Source organism: Cherax quadricarinatus, chromosome 51, assembly GCF_038502225.1.
Source record: "Cherax quadricarinatus isolate ZL_2023a chromosome 51, ASM3850222v1, whole genome shotgun sequence".
NCBI classification, from domain to species: domain Eukaryota; kingdom Metazoa; phylum Arthropoda; class Malacostraca; order Decapoda; family Parastacidae; genus Cherax; species Cherax quadricarinatus.
In genome coordinates this window covers 6,909,481-6,928,913 of record NC_091342.1, presented here as the reverse complement: position 1 = coordinate 6,928,913, position 19,433 = coordinate 6,909,481, and the positions used below count along the sequence as shown (strand labels likewise).

Here is a 19,433-nt window from a genome sequence, read left to right as displayed (position 1 = left end):
AGTGGTCTGTGCTTTCATTATCAAACTTATTCAATATTTTAAATGTATCTTTGAGATCAGCCCAGCTATGCTTTGATTGATATGTCCCCTGTCTTTTTTTAATCTTACCTTTAATTTTTATTTTACAGTCACCTCTTATAAAGCTGTATAATGCATTTTTTGCAGCTGTAATTGAAAAAGTGCATTTAAAATCAATTAGCATGCACTATGAAGGCATTTTCACATATTATGCAATTTTTTATGCATACTTTTCAGTCACATTTACAAAAAAAAATCACTTTACCTATGTAGAGGAGCTTTGTAAGAGAGCTGACTGTATTGACAATCTCTAACCTTTATCACATTATTTTTATTGCATTTACTTTTCATTCTACTGCATCATGTTTTTTCTCTTGTCCATCTAACAGTTTTGATTTGTACACATTGGACAATTTTTAAAAATATGTATTACCACCTTAAGCCAGCAAATAGTGGAACCAACAAGACTGGAAAATACATTTGACCTTATCTTCACTAATAATGATTATCTGATACGAAATATACCAGTAAAGACAATACACTCAGATCATAATATAATAGAAGCACAGACATGTACTGTATGTGCAGGGCTCCTGACCAGCAAAACGAGATCAGTTATAAGGGTGTTTTCACCAATTTTTTTATTTCTTCCAAAGCAAATAGAATTAATCTTTGAGTAAAGAAATGTACACATTCACTTATTTCAATGATCTCTTCCTTGTTTTCACAATGAGTGGCAGTGATAGTATGATGGCATGCCCCACAGATTAGTCAATCAAGTCATCTAGAATTGGGGGTGGAATCAGCCATCAGCCCCCCAAAACAATCCCCTAAGCAACAAGAATAATAATAATAATAATAATGAATGTGAAAGTGTTTTGCTTTTTTGGGTCACCCTGCCTTGGTGTGAGACGACCAGCATATTGGGGAAAAAAAATAATAATAATAATGCTTCAAGACAGTTTCCTAGCCCCATCCTCTTCGAGCCAGATTGCCATCTTTCTCCTAGTCTCTTTTGTATATAGGTAACTAACATCTAATATAAGGAACTTGTATCTCAAATGCAGATGCTGTTGTCCTCAGCAATATAGTTAATGCTGAGATATATGACCCCAGTGGTTTTAGTGCTTCTCTTTCATTAAAATGAAACAATGTGCTCAGAGAGTTATACTGTATGTGTGGATGACAAAACGCTCACACCTAATACTGATCAGACCTACATAATATTTGGGAACAAAGCTAATTTTTTTTTTTTTCAACAAGTCGGCCGTCTCACACCGAGGCAGGGTGACCCAAAGAGAAAGAAAATCCCCAAAAAGAAAATACTTTCATCATCAGTCAACACTTTCACCTCACTCACACATAATCACTGTTTTTGCAGAGGTGCCCAGAATACAACAGCTTAGAAGTATATACGTATAAAAATACACAATATATCTCTCCAAACTGCCAATATCCCAAACCCCTCCTTTAGAGTGCAGGCATTGATAAATAATATATGCACTGAAAGATGAAAAGAGGGTAAATTCCTAGTTATACACCTCTAGAGCAAACTAAACTTCAACTCTCACATATAGCTCATCTGTAAGGAAATATCTAAGACAGTGGGTATTTTTTTAAAACATATGTTACCATGTGCCATTAACTTTATTGTTCACCCTTTATGATTTTCTGATCTACTCTTATCTCACAGTATTTGTGTTTGGGGATCTACAACAGCAAATAATTTTTAACCTTTCGTTACTGAACAAAAATCTGTTAGAATGATCACTCAACGGTGCACTCTGACTCTAACACTGACCCAGCATTCATATTAATCACAAACATTTTATATTCTCAGATGATTTGCTGGGGGAAGGGGGCAGTAAGTATACTAATAACTAAGGAACTGTGTGTACAGTACACATTTATTTGGGTTATCCTAGGTAATTTATACTATTTATGATAATTGTACTTACATGTACCTGTGCTTAAATTAACTTACTTATTAATCTTAAAAAAAACAAACAAATAACAAAATTTTCCTCCTGAAGGTGAGGGAAACCTGTTTATTTCGCCGTCTCCTGATACACTTGTGTAATAATACAGACTACCACACTGCTGCTTCTGTGGCAGAATTACTGCATGTCACATTCAACATGGGAAAGAGACTTATGGTGCGTTTACAGTCTGAAGGAGTCTTGGCTTGTAAACCGTGTAATGAGTAAGTATTTAAAAAAAAAAAAAAAAAGTTTGTACAAGATTGTTACATTTCTGAAAAGCCTGAAGTTATACAGATAATTATGGGTAGATTTATTTTGGTACTAGACCTGCTTAAAACTAATAACATACCTACATAATTGAAACAGTTTTTAGTATGAATTCAGTACAATTTCTGGGTTGTAAAAATATTTATGTTTGAAAAGTTACAGTAATATGTGACAATTCTGTATAAAAAGATGGCCAATGCCAATATTATAAAGGGTATGGGGTTAACAGTACAAGTAGTTAGACTAAAATTATTAATAATTAAAATTTAGAGTAGGTATACAGTTATGACAAGGGTATGAATAAAAAGTTCCCAAGATGCATTCACAATATTTTGGTTGTGGAAGTAAACTAGGTCAATTTTCATAAGTTTTATTTAGTGTTCCTAATAATACTGTAGTATTTTTGAAGTTGGTACAGCAGTTGATTTATTGTGTAAATAGCTCATCAAATATACTGTTTCATATTTTGCATTCTTTCATTTGCAAAATTTTTTGCTAGATTAAGTTATATTTGTTGAATATCACAATTTTTTTTTTTTGTATTGTGCCAATATGTTTTATTGCAGCTTTCCGAGGAATGTTTCAAGTCTTGATTGATATTGAACGTCTTGTATGTATAGTGAACGGTAAAACATGTGAATGTTTTGTGCATAGCATTAGGTATATTTTATTGTTCAGGTACAAAAAACATAATACACTCTTATTTGTTAATTTGTGGTATTAGTATTTTGTCATGATTGTAAGTGCTCAATATTAATTTGTGTAAGTTATATTGGTTTACTGTATATACAGCTATTCTTATTTATCAGAAACAAGATAGCATGCAATTACATATCCACATTACAGTTGATATAATCAGTTTATTTTGTATCTTGGTCCCTGTACATCAGTTCATCAAGCTATATCTCTCAGTTATTTATCCACTTTGTTCTTGAGTCAAAATTTATGGCTTCAGTAATTGCTAATTTTGACAATTATCTAAATTTTCTCATGAATGTTCTATAGGATAATTGCATGGAATTCATGTAATTGCTAACAGACTAATTAACCCTTAAACTGTCCAAACGTAGATCTACGTTTTTTCAACATTTGAAAGTATGTAAAAAAATGTAGATCTTCTTTTTGTTTTTTTACATTTGAAAATGTGTAAAAAAACTTTGATCTACATTTTTTCTTCTTTGTTATATTTGAAAATATGTAAAAAAAGTAGATTTACTTTTGGAGCACTACGCATGTGAACATAGATCTGTTTCTTTCTTTCAGTCCTAGAGGTCGACTGGTGGATCAGAAAATGTTGGTTCAGTATGTCATTCCTCATACTTTTGGATTAAAAGATGTTCCTCTAAGCCCAGTAAGTTTTGTGGTAAATATGTGCCTACTGTACCTTCTGTATTGAATTCTATAGACATAGAGCTTGTGTGTTTTTTTTTTTTTTGCCACAATTTCTGTCACAGTGTTCACTTGTTGTTTAATTAATAGATATGATTTGGAATGCAGGATTTTGAAGATAAAAAATGATTTGATATCCAGTAGATTTTTTTACTCCAAATATTTTACAGTACTGTATTCACTGATTTTAGCAACTTTGCTGATCATTTTCTATTTGTCTGCCAGTTTAACCTCTTTTAATGAAATTCTCCCCCGAAAATATAGTCTATAGATTAGCCCTTATGCATTTTCTTTGAAAACTCATTATAATATCTCATCTGGTTCTCTTTTATTAAATATCTAGTACTGTATTACAGTATATATAAAATAACGCTCCTTATATAATGTCATTTTCCATGTAGTATACTGAAAGCGGACATGTATGATTCCCTGAAAGCGAATGTGTTTTATTCCTGTCAGTCAGGCAGTGGCCAGAACAGGAGCAGATGAGAGATGTTTAGTTCAGTACGTGTAGGAAGGTGGCTGGGTGAAGTTGCCATGGGTTGGGGTAGTTTGTGTAGGTAATTTTGGTAAATTTTTCTTTGTATACTATAGGTGTTTGTGTTTAAGTGCTCTCATGTTTATTTGTAAGGCCCTAGTATGCAGAGGCTTGTTTATGCTAGTGTACTGTATGGTACTGCTGGTAATTAGTCTACCAGACAGAAATGAAGACGGGGGTGTGTATGTCATGGAGCCTCACTGATGATTTATTTTAACTCAGTAGCAGTGTGCTAGTGAGTTAATGTGAACTGGAGTGTGGTGGTCTTTTGGAGTAGATTGTAAGTTGTATATAAGTTACTATTATTATAGATATATTTTTATATAGGTGAGTTTTTGTCCTTCCTTCATAATAATAATTAATATTGTTTAATATATATGGTTGTTTTGCGCATATATATATATATATATATATATATATATATATATATATATTTTTTTTTTTTTTTTTTTTTTTTTTTCAACAAACCGGCCGTATCCCACCAAGGCAGGGTGGCCCAAAAAGAAAAACGAAAGTTTCTCTTTTTAAATTTAGTAATTTATACGGGAGAAGGGGTTACTAGCCCCTTGCTCCTGGCATTTTAGTCGCCTCTTACAACACGCATGGCTTACGGAGGAAGAATTCTGTTCCACTTCCCCATGGAGATAAGAGGAAATAAACAACAACAAGAACTAGAAAGAAAATAGAAGAAAACCCAGAGGGATGTGTATATATACATACATATATATGCTTGTACATGTATGTGTAGTGTGACCTAAGTTTAAGTAGAAGTAGCAAGACATACCTGAAATCTTGCATGTTTATGAGACAGAAAAAAAGGACACCAGCAATCCTACCATCATGTAAAACAATTACAGGCTTTCGTTTTACACTCACTTGGCAGGACGGTAGTACCTCCCTGGGCGGTTGCTGTCTACCAACCTACTACCTATATATATGTATATATGTATGTATATATATATATATGTATATATGTATGTATATATATATATGTATATATGTATGTATATATATATATGTATATATGTGTATATATATATATATATGTATGTATATATATATATGTATATATATATATATATATATATATATATATATTTTTTTTATATTTATATATTGTGTTTATTTCTATATATATATATATATATATATATATATATATATATATATATATATATATATATATATTGTGTATATGTATATATATATATATATGTATATATATATGTATATATATATATGTATATATACAGTGGACCCCCGCTTAACGATCACCTCCAAATGCGACCAATTATGTAAGTGTATTTATGTAAGTGCGTTTGTACGTGTATGTTTGAGGGTCTGAAATGGACTAATCTACTTCACAATATTCCTTATGGGAAAAAATTCAGTCAGTACTGGCACCTGAACATACTACTGGAATGAAAAAAGTTCGTTAACCGGGGGTCCACTGTATATATATAGTATATATATATACATATATATATACATATATATATATATATACATATACACAATATATATATATATATATATAATATATATATATATATATATATATATATACATATATATATATATATATATACATATATATATACATACATATATATATACATATGATTGGTGGAATGATGAAGTAAAGGGTGTGATAAAAGAGAAAAAGGTAGCTTATGAGAGGTTTTTACAAAGCAGAAGTGTTATAAGAAGAGCAGAGTATATGGAGAGTAAAAGAAAGGTAAAGAGAGTGGTGAGAGAGTGCAAAAGGAGAGCAGATGATAGAGTGGGAGAGGCACTGTCAAGAAATTTTAATGAAAATAAGAAAAAATTTTGGAGTGAGTTAAACAAGTTAAGAAAGCCTAGGGAAAATATGGATTTGTCAGTTAAAAACAGAGTAGGGGAGTTAGTAGATGGGGAGATGGAGGTATTGGGAAGATGGCGAGAATATTTTGAGGAACTTTTAAATGTTAAGGAAGAAACAGAGGCAGTAATTTCATGCACTGGTCAGGGAGGTATACCATCTTTTAGGAGTGAAGAAGAGCAGAATGTAAGTGTGGGGGAGGTACGTGAGGCATTACGTAAAATGAAAGGGGGTAAAGCAGCTGGAACTGATGGGATCATGACAGAAATGTTAAAAGCAGGGGGGGATATAGTGTTGGAGTGGTTGGTACTTTTGTTTAATAAATGTATGAAAGAGGGGAAGGTACCTAGGGATTGGCAGAGAGCATGTATAGTCCCTTTATATAAAAGGAAAGGGGACAAAAGAGACTGTAAAAATTATAGAGGAATAAGCTTACTGAGTATACCAGGAAAAGTGTACGGTAGGGTTATAATTGAAAGAATTAGAGGTAAGACAGAATGTAGGATTGCGGATGAGCAAGGAGGTTTTAGAGTGGGTAGGGGATGTGTAGATCAGGTGTTTACATTGAAGCATATATGTGAACAGTATTTAGATAAAGATAGGGAAGTTTTTATTGCATTTATGGATTTAGAAAAGGCATATGATAGAGTGGATAGAGGAGCAATGTGGCAGATGTTGCAAGTATATGGAATAGGTGGTAAGTTATTAAATGCTGTAAAGAGTTTTTATGAGGATAGTGAGGCTCAGGTTAGGGTGTGTAGAAGAGAGGGAGACTACTTCCCGGTAAAAGTAGGTCTTAGACAGGGATGTGTAATGTCACCATGGTTGTTTAATATATTTATAGATGGGGTTGTAAAGGAAGTAAATGCTAGGGTGTTTGGGAGAGGGGTGGGATTAAATTATGGGGAATCAAATTCAAAATGGGAATTGACACAGTTACTTTTTGCTGATGATACTGTGCTTATGGGAGATTCTAAAGAAAAATTGCAAAGGTTAGTGGATGAGTTTGGGAATGTGTGTAAAGGTAGAAAGTTGAAAGTGAACATAGAAAAGAGTAAGGTGATGAGGGTGTCAAATGATTTAGATAAAGAAAAATTGGATATCAAATTGGGGAGGAGGAGTATGGAAGAAGTGAATGTTTTCAGATACTTGGGAGTTGACGTGTCGGCGGATGGATTTATGAAGGATGAGGTTAATCATAGAATTGATGAGGGAAAAAAGGTGAGTGGTGCGTTGAGGTATATGTGGAGTCAAAAAACGTTATCTATGGAGGCAAAGAAGGGAATGTATGAAAGTATAGTAGTACCAACACTCTTATATGGGTGTGAAGCTTGGGTGGTAAATGCAGCAGCGAGGAGACGGTTGGAGGCAGCGGAGATGTCCTGTTTAAGGGCAATGTGTGGTGTAAATATTATGCAGAAAATTCGGAGTGTGGAAATTAGGAGAAGGTGTGGAGTTAATAAAAGTATTAGTCAGAGGGCAGAAGAGGGGTTGTTGAGGTGGTTTGGTCATTTAGAGAGAATGGATCACAGTAGAATGACATGGAAAGCATATAAATCTATAGGGGAAGGAAGGCGGGGTAGGGGTCGTCCTCGAAAGGGTTGGAGAGAGGGGGTAAAGGAGGTTTTGTGGGTAAGGGGCTTGGACTTCCAGCAAGCGTGCGTGAGCGTGTTAGATAGGAGTGAATGGAGACGAATGGTACTTGGGACCTGACGATCTGTTGGAGTGTGAGCAGGGTAATATTTAGTGAAGGGATTCAGGGAAACCGGTTATTTTCATATAGTCGGACTTGAGTCCTGGAAATGGGAAGTACAATGCCTGCACTTTAAAGGAGGGGTTTGGGATATTGGCAGTTTGGAGGGATATGTTGTGTATCTTTATATGTTTATGCTTCTAGACTGTTGTATTCTGAGCACCTCTGCAAAAACAGTGATAATGTGCGAGTGTGGTGAAAGTGTTGAATGATGATGAAAGTATTTTCCTTTTGGGGATTTTCTTTCTTTTTTGGGTCACCCTGCCTCGGTGGGAGACGGCCGACTTGTTGAAAAAAAAAAAAAAAAAAAAAAAATATATATATATATATATATATATATATATATATATATATATATATTATATATATATATATATATATATAGGTTGGTAGACAGCAACCACCCAGGGAGGTACTACCGTCCTGCCAAGTGAGTGTAAAACGAAGCCTGTGATTGTTTTACATGATGGTAGGATTGCTGATGTCTTTTGTCTGTCTCATAAATATGCAAGATTACAGGCATGTCTTGCTACTTCTACTTACACTTAGGTCACACTACACATACATGTACACATTTATTTATACACACTCATCTGAGTTTTCTTTGATTTTATCTTAATAGTTCTTGGTCTTATTAATTTTCCTTTTATATCCATGGGGAAGTGGAATAAGAATCTTTCCTCCGTAAGCCATGCGTGTTGTAAAAGTCAACTAAAATGCCGGGAACAATGGGCTAGTAACCCCTTTTCCTGTAAAGATTACTAAAAAGAATAAGAAGAAGAAAATTGTCAAAGTGGGAAGTCTGAATGTGCGTGGATGTTGTGCAGATGATAAGAAAGAGATGATTGTGGATGTTATGAATGAGAAGAAGCTGGATGTCCTGGCTTTAAGTGAAACAAAGCTGAAGGGGGTGGGAGAGTTTCAGTGGAGAGGAATAAATGGGATTAGGTCAGGGGTTTCAAATAGAGTTAGAGCTAAAGAAGGAGTAGCAATAATGTTGAAGGATAAGCTATGGCAGGAAAAGAGGGACTATAAATGTATTAATTCAAGGATTATGTGGAGTAAAATAAAGATTGGATGTGAAAAGTGGGTTATAATAAGCGTGTATGCACCTGGAGAAGAGAGAAGTGTAGAGGAGAGAGAGAGATTTTGGGAAATGTTGAGTGAATGCGTGGGGAGTTTTGAATCAAGTGTGAGAGTAATGGTGGTTGGGGATTTTAATGCTAAAGTGGGTAAAAATGTTATGGAGGGAGTAGTAGGTAAATTTGGGGTGCCAGGGGTAAATGTAAATGGGGAGCCTTTAATTGAGCTATGTGTAGAAAGAAATTTGGTAATAAGTAATACATATTTTATGAAAAAGAGGATAAATAAATATACAAGGTATGATGTAGCACGTAATGAAAGTAGTTTATTAGATTATGTATTGGTGGATAAAAGGTTGATGGGTAGGCTCCAGGATGTACATGTTTATAGAGGGGCAACTGATATATCGGATCATTATTTAGTTGTAGCTACAGTTAGAGTAAGAGGTAGATGGGAAAAGAGGAAGGTGGCAACAACAAGTAAGAGGGAGGTGAAAGTGTATAAACTAAGGGAGGAGGAAGTTCGGGTGAGATATAAGCGACTATTGGCAGAAAGGTGGGCTAGTGCAAAGATGAGTAGTGGGGGGGTTGAAGAGGGTTGGAATAGTTTTAAAAATGCAGTATTAGAATGTGGGGCAGAAGTTTGTGGTTATAGGAGGGTGGGGGCAGGAGGAAAGAGGAGTGATTGGTGGAATGATGAAGTAAAGGGTGTGATAAAAGAGAAAAAGGTAGCTTATGAGAGGTTTTTACAAAGCAGAAGTGTTATAAGAAGAGCAGAGTATATGGAGAGTAAAAGAAAGGTAAAGAGAGTGGTGAGAGAGTGCAAAAGGAGAGCAGATGATAGAGTGGGAGAGGCACTGTCAAGAAATTTTAATGAAAATAAGAAAAAATTTTGGAGTGAGTTAAACAAGTTAAGAAAGCCTAGGGAAAATATGGATTTGTCAGTTAAAAACAGAGTAGGGGAGTTAGTAGATGGGGAGATGGAGGTATTGGGTAGATGGCGAGAATATTTTGAGGAACTTTTAAATGTTAAGGAAGAAACAGAGGCAGTAATTTCATGCACTGGTCAGGGAGGTATACCATCTTTTAGGAGTGAAGAAGAGCAGAATGTAAGTGTGGGGGAGGTACGTGAGGCATTACGTAAAATGAAAGGGGGTAAAGCAGCTGGAACTGATGGGATCATGACAGAAATGTTAAAAGCAGGGGGGGATATAGTGTTGGAGTGGTTGGTACTTTTGTTTAATAAATGTATGAAAGAGGGGAAGGTACCTAGGGATTGGCAGAGAGCATGTATAGTCCCTTTATATAAAGGGAAAGGGGACAAAAGAGACTGTAAAAATTATAGAGGAATAAGCTTACTGAGTATACCAGGAAAAGTGTACGGTAGGGTTATAATTGAAAGAATTAGAGGTAAGACAGAATGTAGAATTGCGGATGAGCAAGGAGGTTTTAGAGTGGGTAGGGGATGTGTAGATCAGGTGTTTACATTGAAGCATATATGTGAACAGTATTTAGATAAAGATAGGGAAGTTTTTATTGCATTTATGGATTTAGAAAAGGCATATGATAGAGTGGATAGAGGAGCAATGTGGCAGATGTTGCAAGTATATGGAATAGGTGGTAAGTTATTAAATGCTGTAAAGAGTTTTTATGAGGATAGTGAGGCTCAGGTTAGGGTGTGTAGAAGAGAGGGAGACTACTTCCCGGTAAAAGTAGGTCTTAGACAGGGATGTGTAATGTCACCATGGTTGTTTAATATATTTATAGATGGGGTTGTAAAGGAAGTAAATGCTAGGGTGTTTGGGAGAGGGGTGGGATTAAATTATGGGGAATCAAATTCAAAATGGGAATTGACACAGTTACTTTTTGCTGATGATACTGTGCTTATGGGAGATTCTAAAGAAAAATTGCAAAGGTTAGTGGATGAGTTTGGGAATGTGTGTAAAGGTAGAAAGTTGAAAGTGAACATAGAAAAGAGTAAGGTGATGAGGGTGTCAAATGATTTAGATAAAGAAAAATTGGATATCAAATTGGGGAGGAGGAGTATGGAAGAAGTGAATGTTTTCAGATACTTGGGAGTTGACGTGTCGGCGGATGGATTTATGAAGGATGAGGTTAATCATAGAATTGATGAGGGAAAAAAGGTGAGTGGTGCGTTGAGGTATATGTGGAGTCAAAAAACGTTATCTATGGAGGCAAAGAAGGGAATGTATGAAAGTATAGTAGTACCAACACTCTTATATGGGTGTGAAGCTTGGGTGGTAAATGCAGCAGCGAGGAGACGGTTGGAGGCAGCGGAGATGTCCTGTTTAAGGGCAATGTGTGGTGTAAATATTATGCAGAAAATTCGGAGTGTGGAAATTAGGAGAAGGTGTGGAGTTAATAAAAGTATTAGTCAGAGGGCAGAAGAGGGGTTGTTGAGGTGGTTTGGTCATTTAGAGAGAATGGATCACAGTAGAATGACATGGAAAGCATATAAATCTATAGGGGAAGGAAGGCGGGGTAGGGGTCGTCCTCGAAAGGGTTGGAGAGAGGGGGTAAAGGAGGTTTTGTGGGTAAGGGGCTTGGACTTCCAGCAAGCGTGCGTGAGCGTGTTAGATAGGAGTGAATGGAGACGAATGGTACTTGGGACCTGACGATCTGTTGGAGTGTGAGCAGGGTAATATTTAGTGAAGGGATTCAGGGAAACCGGTTATTTTCATATAGTCGGACTTGAGTCCTGGAAATGGGAAGTACAATGCCTGCACTTTAAAGGAGGGGTTTGGGATATTGGCAGTTTGGAGGGATATGTTGTGTATCTTTATATGTTTATGCTTCTAGACTGTTGTATTCTGAGCACCTCTGCAAAAACAGTGATAATGTGCGAGTGTGGTGAAAGTGTTGAATGATGATGAAAGTATTTTCTTTTTGGGGATTTTCTTTCTTTTTTGGGTCACCCTGCCTCGGTGGGAGACGGCCGACTTGTTGAAAAAAAAAAAAAAAAAAAAAAATATATATATATATATAGTTTGGTCATTTAGAGAGAATGGATCAAAGTAGAATGACATGGAAAGCATATAAATCTATAGGGGAAGGAAGGCGGGGTAGGGGTCGTCCTCAAAGGGGTTGGAGAGAGGGGGTAAAGGAGGTTTTGTGGGCAAGGGGCTTGGACTTCCAGCAAGCGTGCGTGAGTGTGTTAGATAGGAGTGAATGGAGACGAATGGCATTTGGGACCTGACGATCTGTTGGAGTGTGAGCAGGGATTGAGTGAAGGGATTCAGGGAAACCGGTTATTTTCATATAGTCGGACTTGAGTCCTGGAAATGGGAAGTACAATGCCTGCACTTTAAAGGAGGGGTTTGGGATATTGGCAGTTTGGAGGGATATGTTGTGTATCTTTATATGTGTATGCTTCTAAACTGTTGTATTCTGAGCACCTCTGCAAAAACAGTGATAATGTGTGAGTGTGGTGAAAGTGTTGAATGATGATGAAAGTATTTTCTTTTTTGGGATTTTCTTTCTTTTTTGGGTCACCCTGCCTCGGTGGGAGACGGCCGACTTGTTGAAAATAAAATAAATAAAAATATGAGTACATGCTGGCCCAAGGTTTGCTGTGTTTTTCAGTGTAATTTTATAACCCCTAGACAGCAGTGTGAGCAGCCTTTAGGAGCCAGGAACATTTTATTTAAGTTATGACATCAAAGTCATAACATACTGTAGTAGCTTCTGTACTTGCTCCTTGAATATTTCAGTGTCTTATATTTCATTTGGCTGTTTGGGGCTAAAATCTGCTGCAGGGCCATAGGGGCGTTGAACCAGGCCGCGGGGGCGTTGACCCACTAAACCCTCTCCAGGTATACTCCAAGTATACATTTAATGTGCCATAATTTGTAAATACTCTCAGGAACTTTTTATTAACTATCTCTATCTCACACATTTCTACTATTCAAGGATTTTGTTTTCATCTGTTGTTTGTTATATTTTCTCTTTCACATTTAGATTGCTCTTTACAAACTTTAACATGTAAATGTTTTGGTTCTCCTTTGTTCTTGTCCAGTGTTTCATAATCAAGAATTCTTTTTTCTCCTTATGTGCCTCTCTAATCTTTTGACTACCGCCCGCACCGTGGGTATGGGGTGTATAATAAAGATATTAAACTAACTTTACACTTATATGCAGTATATGATATTTATTTCTATCTTGTTTGAATTTCTGGTAAGTAATCATTGTTCTGAATAATCCGGACAAATTCAGCAGAGTATCCTTCAGCAGCAGTATGGCCAGTGAATGCATTATCTTGAAAATTTAATACAGTATCATTACTAATCTTGCAGTTATTTGAAGGAATAGCTTTCCTATGCACCATGCAATCTCAGAGAAACTACTTTGTGTCTGAGCCTAAAGGCACTGAGAGCAGTGTTCTTGGGTGCCGTGGGTAAGAATAACAACACAGGAAGGTGGGAAAATTAAGTATATAAAAAAAAAGTTTCAGATTTTCATCCAGACTCAGTGCATCCTGTCAAGAGAATGTTGTACAGTGTTATAACATAATGCAGTTTTTAATATGTAAATTGTGTCCTTTTTAAAATGCACAACCTTTTATTATACTGTATGTCCTTGATTCAGGCTGGGTGTTGCATCATTGCTATATAGTACTGTACTGATAAATAGTCTTCCTAACTTCAAGTGGATTTTTTTTTTTTTTCAACAAGTCGGCCGTCTCCCACCGAGGCAGGGTGACCCAAAAAAGAAAGAAAATCCCCCAAAAGAAAATACTTTCATCATCATTCAACACTTTCACCACACTCACACATTATCACTGTTTTTGCAGAGGTGCTCAGAATACAACAGTTTAGAAGCATACACATATAAAGATATACAACATATCCCTCCAAACTGCCAATATCCCAAACCCCTCCTTTAAAGTCCAAGCATTGTACTTCCCATTTCCAGGACTCAGGTCCGACTATATGAAAATAACCGGTTTTCCTGAATCCCTTCACTAAATATTACCCTGCTCACACTCCAACAGATCGTCAGGTCCCAAGTATCATTCGTCTCCATTCACTCCTATCTAACACGCTCACGCACGCTTGCTGGAAGTCGAAGCCCCTTGCCCACAAAACCTCCTTTACCCCCTCTCTCCAACCCTTTCGAGGACGACCCCTACCCCTCCTTCCTTCCCCTATAGATTTATATGCTTTCCATGTCATTCTACTTTTATCCATTCTCTCTAAATGACCAAACCACCTCAACAACCCCTCTTCTGCCCTCTGACTAATACTTTTATTAACTCCACACCTTCTCCTAATTTCCACACTCCGAATTTTCTGCATAGTATTTACACTTTATAAAACTGGGATGCTTAAATGTGCACGGATGTAGTGCGGATGACAAGAAACAGATGATTGCTGATGTTATGAATGAAAAGAAGTTGGATGTCCTGGCCCTAAGCGAAACAAAGCTGAAGGGGGTAGGGGAGTTTCAGTGGGGGGAAATAAATGGGATTAAATCTGGAGTATCTGAGAGAGTTAGAGCAAAGGAAGGGGTAGCAGTAGTGTTAAATGATCAGTTATGGAAGGAGAAAAGAGAATATGAATGTGTAAATTCAAGAATTATGTGGATTAAAGTAAAGGTTGGATGCGAAAAGTGGGTCATAATAAGCGTGTATGCACCTGGAGAAGAGAGGAATGTAGAGGAGAGAGAGAGATTTTGGGAGATGTTAAGTGAATGTATAGGAGCCTTTGAACCAAGTGAGAGAGTAATTGTGGTAGGGGACCTGAATGCTAAAGTAGGAGAAACTTTTAGAGAGGGTGTGGTAGGTAAGTTTGGGGTGCCAGGTGTAAATGATAATGGGATCCCTTTGATTGAACTTTGTATAGAAAGGGGTTTAGTTATAGGTAATACATATTTTAAGAGAAAAAGGATAAATAAGTATACAAGATATGATGTAGGGCGAAATGACAGTAGTTTGTTGGATTATGTATTGGTAGATAAAAGACTGTTGAGTAGACTTCAGGATGTACATGTTTATAGAGGGGCTACAGATATATCAGATCACTTTCTAGTTGTAGCTACACTGAGAGTAAAAGGTAGATGGGATACAAGGAGAATAGATGTATCAGGGAAGAGAGAGGTGAAGGTTTATAAACTAAAAGAGGAGGCAGTTAGGGTAAGATATAAACAGCTATTGGAGGATAGATGGGCTAATGAGAGCATAGGCAATGGGGTCGAAGAGGTATGGGGTAGGTTTAAAAATGTAGTGTTAGAGTGTTCAGCAGAAGTTTGTGGTTACAGGAAAGTGGGTGCGGGAGGGAGGAGGAGCGATTGATGGAATGATGATGTAAAGAGAGTAGTAAGGGAGAAAAAGTTAGCATATGAGAAGTTTTTACAAAGTAGAAGTGATGCAAGGAGGGAAGAGTATATGGAGAAAAAGAGAGAGGTTAAGAGAGTGGTGAAGCAATGTAAAAAGAGAGCAAATGAGAGAGTGGGTGAGATGTTATCAACAAATTTTGTTGAAAATAAGAAAAAGTTTTGGAGTGAGATTAACAAGTTAAGAAAGCCTAGAGAACAAATGGATTTGTCAGTTAAAAATAGGAGAGGAGAGTTATTAAATGGAGAGTTAGAGGTATTGGGAAGATTGAGGGAATATTTTGAGGAATTGTTAAATGTTGATGAAGATAGGGAAGCTGTGATTTCCTGTATAGGACAAGGAGGAATAACATCTTGTAGGAGTGAGGAAGAGCCAGTTGTGAGTGTGGGGGAAGTTTGTGAGGCAGTAGGTAAAATGAAAGGGGGTAAGGCAGCCAGGATTGATGGGATAAAGATAGAAATGTTAAAAGCAGGTGGGGATATAGTTTTGGAGTGGTTGGTGCAATTATTTAATAAATGTATGGAAGAGGGTAAGGTACCTAGGGATTGGCAGAGAGCATGCATAGTTCCTTTGTATAAAGGCAAAGGGGATAAAAGAGAGTGCAAAAATTATAGGGGGATAAGTCTGCTGAGTATACCTGGTAAAGTGTATGGTAGAATTATTATTGAAAGAATTAAGAGTAAGACGGAGAATAGGATAGCAGATGAACAAGGAGGCTTTAGGAAAGGTAGGGGGTGTGTGGACCAGGTGTTTACAGTGAAACATATAAGTGAACAGTATTTAGATAAGGCTAAAGAGGTCTTTGTGGCATTTATGGATATGGAAAAGGTGTATGACAGGGTGGATAGGGGGGCAATGTGGCAGATGTTGCAAGTGTATGGTGTAGGAGGTAGGTTACTGAAAGCAGTGAAGAGTTTTTACGAGGATAGTGAGGCTCAAGTTAGAGTATGTGGGAAAGAGGGAAATTATTTCCCAGTAAAAGTAGGCCTTAGACAAGGATGTGTGATGTCACCATGGTTGTTTAATATATTTATAGATGGGGTTGTAAGAGAAGTAAATGCGAGGGTCTCGGCAAGAGGCGTGGAGTTAAAAGATAAAGAATCACACACAAAGTGGGAGTTGTCACAGCTGCTCTTTGCTGATGACACTGTACTCTTGGGAGATTCTGAAGAGAAGTTGCAGAGATTGGTGGATGAATTTGGTAGGGTGTGCAAAAGAAGAAAATTAAAGGTGAATACAGGAAAGAGTAAGGTTATGAGGATAACAAAAAGATTAGGTGATGAAAGATTGAATATCAGATTGGAGGGAGAGAGTATGGAGGAGGTGAATGTATTCAGATATTTGGGAGTGGACGTGTCAGCGGATGGGTCTATGAAAGATGAGGTGAATCATAGAATTGATGAGGGGAAAAGAGTGAGTGGTGCACTTAGGAGTCTGTGGAGACAAAGAACTTTGTCCTTGGAGGCAAAGAGGGGAATGTATGAGAGTATAGTTTTACCAACGCTCTTATATGGGTGTGAAGCATGGGTGATGAATGTTGCAGCGAGGAGAAGGCTGGAAGCAGTGGAGATGTCATGTCTGAGGGCAATGTGTGGTGTGAATATAATGCAGAGAATTCGTAGTTTGGAAGTTAGGAGGAGGTGCGGGATTACCAAAACTGTTGTCCAGAGGGCTGAGGAAGGGTTGTTGAGATGGTTCGGACATGTAGAGAGAATGGAGCGAAACAGAATGACTTCAAGAGTGTATCAGTCTGTAGTGGAAGGAAGGCGGGGTAGGGGTCGGCCTAGGAAAGGTTGGAGAGAGGGGGTAAAGGAGGTTTTGTGTGTGAGGGGCTTGGACTTCCAGCAGGCATGCGTGAGCGTGTTTGATAGGAGTGAATGGAGACAAATGGTTTTTAATACTTGACGTGCTGTTGGAGTGTGAGCAAAGTAACATATATGAAGGGGTTCAGGGAAACTGGCAGGCCGGACTTGAGTCCTGGAGATGGGAAGTACAGTGCCTGCACTCTGAAGGAGGGGTGTTAATGTTGCAGTTTAAAAACTGTAGTGTAAAGCACCCTTCTGGCAAGACAGTGATGGAGTGAATGATGGTGAAAGTTTTTCTTTTTCGGGGCACCCTGCCTTGGTGGGAATCGGCCAGTGTGAAAAAAAAAAAAAATATTTACACCACACATTGCCCTTAGACAGGACATGTTCACTGCCTCCAACTGTCTCCTCACTGCTGCATTTACCACCCAAGCTTCACACCCATATAAGAGTGGATATCTATTCTTATTGATTGTTACTTATATGTTTTCATGCAAAATTAAAATTAACCATGGCTGTTTTGTTCTGTTTTTTATTTAGTACTCTTAAAAAGTCACAGATTTTCTATCTGTCTGTTCTTAAATACAGTAGGTGTTCATGCACTTACATGCCCTCACTTAATTTGCTGTTTTTATAACTTGGTCACTGTCCTTCATTTTTGTATGTTTTGGATTCAGGGATTTCCTTGCTCACACAAGACTTATCATCCAAATATTACTTTGTAGCTACCGAAATTATTTAAGTCATCATGTTTTGTAGTGTAATAAGATAGGTGGAGATGTTCGCAGTTTGGAAGAACATCTGACTGTAGTATCCAAATCACAAAGGCTGTACCTGCTTTAATCTACTGGGAACATAGTAATATAACAGTAGTGTGGCTGTTCCTTGTATTCCTCAAATAAAACTTAAAGGATATTATAATTGGAGAATATTAGGTTGAGAGGAAAGTGCCTGTGAATAGTTATATATAATATTTTTTGTTTTCAACACATCAGCCAGTTCTCACTGAGGCAGGGTGACCCAAAAAGAAACAAAAACTCAAAAAGATAGAAAAAACTTTCATTATTCAACACTTTCACCATCACTCATACATAATCACTGTCTTGCAGAGGTGCTCAGATACAACAGTTTAGACGTCCCTCCAAACTGCCAATATCCTAAACCCCTCCTTTAATCTTTCCTCTGTAACCCATGCGTGTTGTAAAAGTCAACTAAAATGCCAGGAGCGATGGGTTAGTACATAACCCCATTTCCCGTATAGCCTGGTAAAAAGAAAAAGAAGTTATATATATACGTATATTTTTTTTTAGCACATTGGCTGTTTCCCAATGAGGCAGGGTGGCCCAAAAAAGAAACATTTTTACCATCATTCATACTATCACTATCTTGCCAGAGGCATGTAGATATGATAGTTCAGATGTCCCTCCAAACAGCAAATATCCCAACCACTCTAGAGTGCAGGCATTTTACTTCCCATATAATATATTAAAGGAGGGGATTGGGATATTGGTTGTTTGGAGTGACATCTAAACTGTCATGTCTGGACACCTTTGCAAAGACAGTGATTGTGTGTGAATGATGGTGAAAGTGTTTCTTTTTTTGGGTCACCCTGCTTCGATGGGAGACAGCTGGCGTGTTAAAAAAAAAAATTAAACATTTGAATTATATTTTGCAGATGTATTCGCCATCACTGCAACTCATTAGAGATCTCATGATTAAGGAAAAACCTTTCTAAATTAAAGGATAGTTCACCTGACATTCAATACTCTAATGAAATAGGTCATGGATTAAAAGAGCAGCAGTCATAGCTAAGGAACTAGATTAAGCTATTACAAGATGTTTAGAAGCAGCATTAATTCAAAGGTCATGTACAGTAGCAGAATGAAAATTTTTCCAGATTGTGCTACTTCTGACCTTATTTGTGCACCACCTCTGACTTCATGTGTACACCTCTGAATCTTGTGCTGAGAAAAGTTGTTAATGGCTTGTCATCCCTTTTTTTTTTCTTTATTTGTTCCTTCCTGTTATGATGGGTGTTTTTGTGCTAGTGTGTGAATATCTGTAAACTTCATAAAATTTCTGTAATGAAATGTTTAAGATGGCTTATTTACAATAAACTTAATCAAAAAATAAAAATCTTTATTTCCAAGTAGGTTACACAGCAGCTACAATGATCAAGTTATAGTTTTGATAGAATGATACAAACATAATTCAATATTTGCATGCCCAAAAGATACTACCAAATTGCTAGTGAAAAATGTACTCGAATCATCCAATTTTGCACTTAGGTCCTTCATTCTGTGCATGTTTCCCTCTGTCTCATTACCCACAAGGCTGAAGCATATAACTCCTCTAATACTACATAGGCATCATTTCATGTTAATAC

General features: G+C 36.9%; 1 protein-coding gene across 6 annotated transcripts in view; it reads left to right on the top strand.

Annotated features, from left to right (window-relative positions):
• LOC128694685 (HORMA domain-containing protein 2-like) overlaps window positions 1-19,186 on the top strand; it is a 68,139-nt gene extending 48,953 nt beyond the window's left edge. For 4 of the 6 annotated variants that reach the window (XM_070095743.1, XM_070095744.1, XM_070095741.1 and 1 more), the window contains 3 exons: window positions 2,052-2,221; window positions 3,531-3,618; window positions 18,723-19,185. In XM_070095743.1, the coding sequence (XP_069951844.1) occupies window positions 2,052-2,221; window positions 3,531-3,618; window positions 18,723-18,782 (318 nt within the window). In that variant the 3' untranslated portion in view covers window positions 18,783-19,185. Of the gene's footprint in view, window positions 1-2,051; window positions 2,222-3,530; window positions 3,619-18,722 lie in introns of all 6 variants that reach the window. The other 2 variants (XM_070095745.1, XM_070095746.1) reach the window with 2 other exon arrangements.
• Window positions 19,187-19,433: the final 247 nt, after the last annotated feature.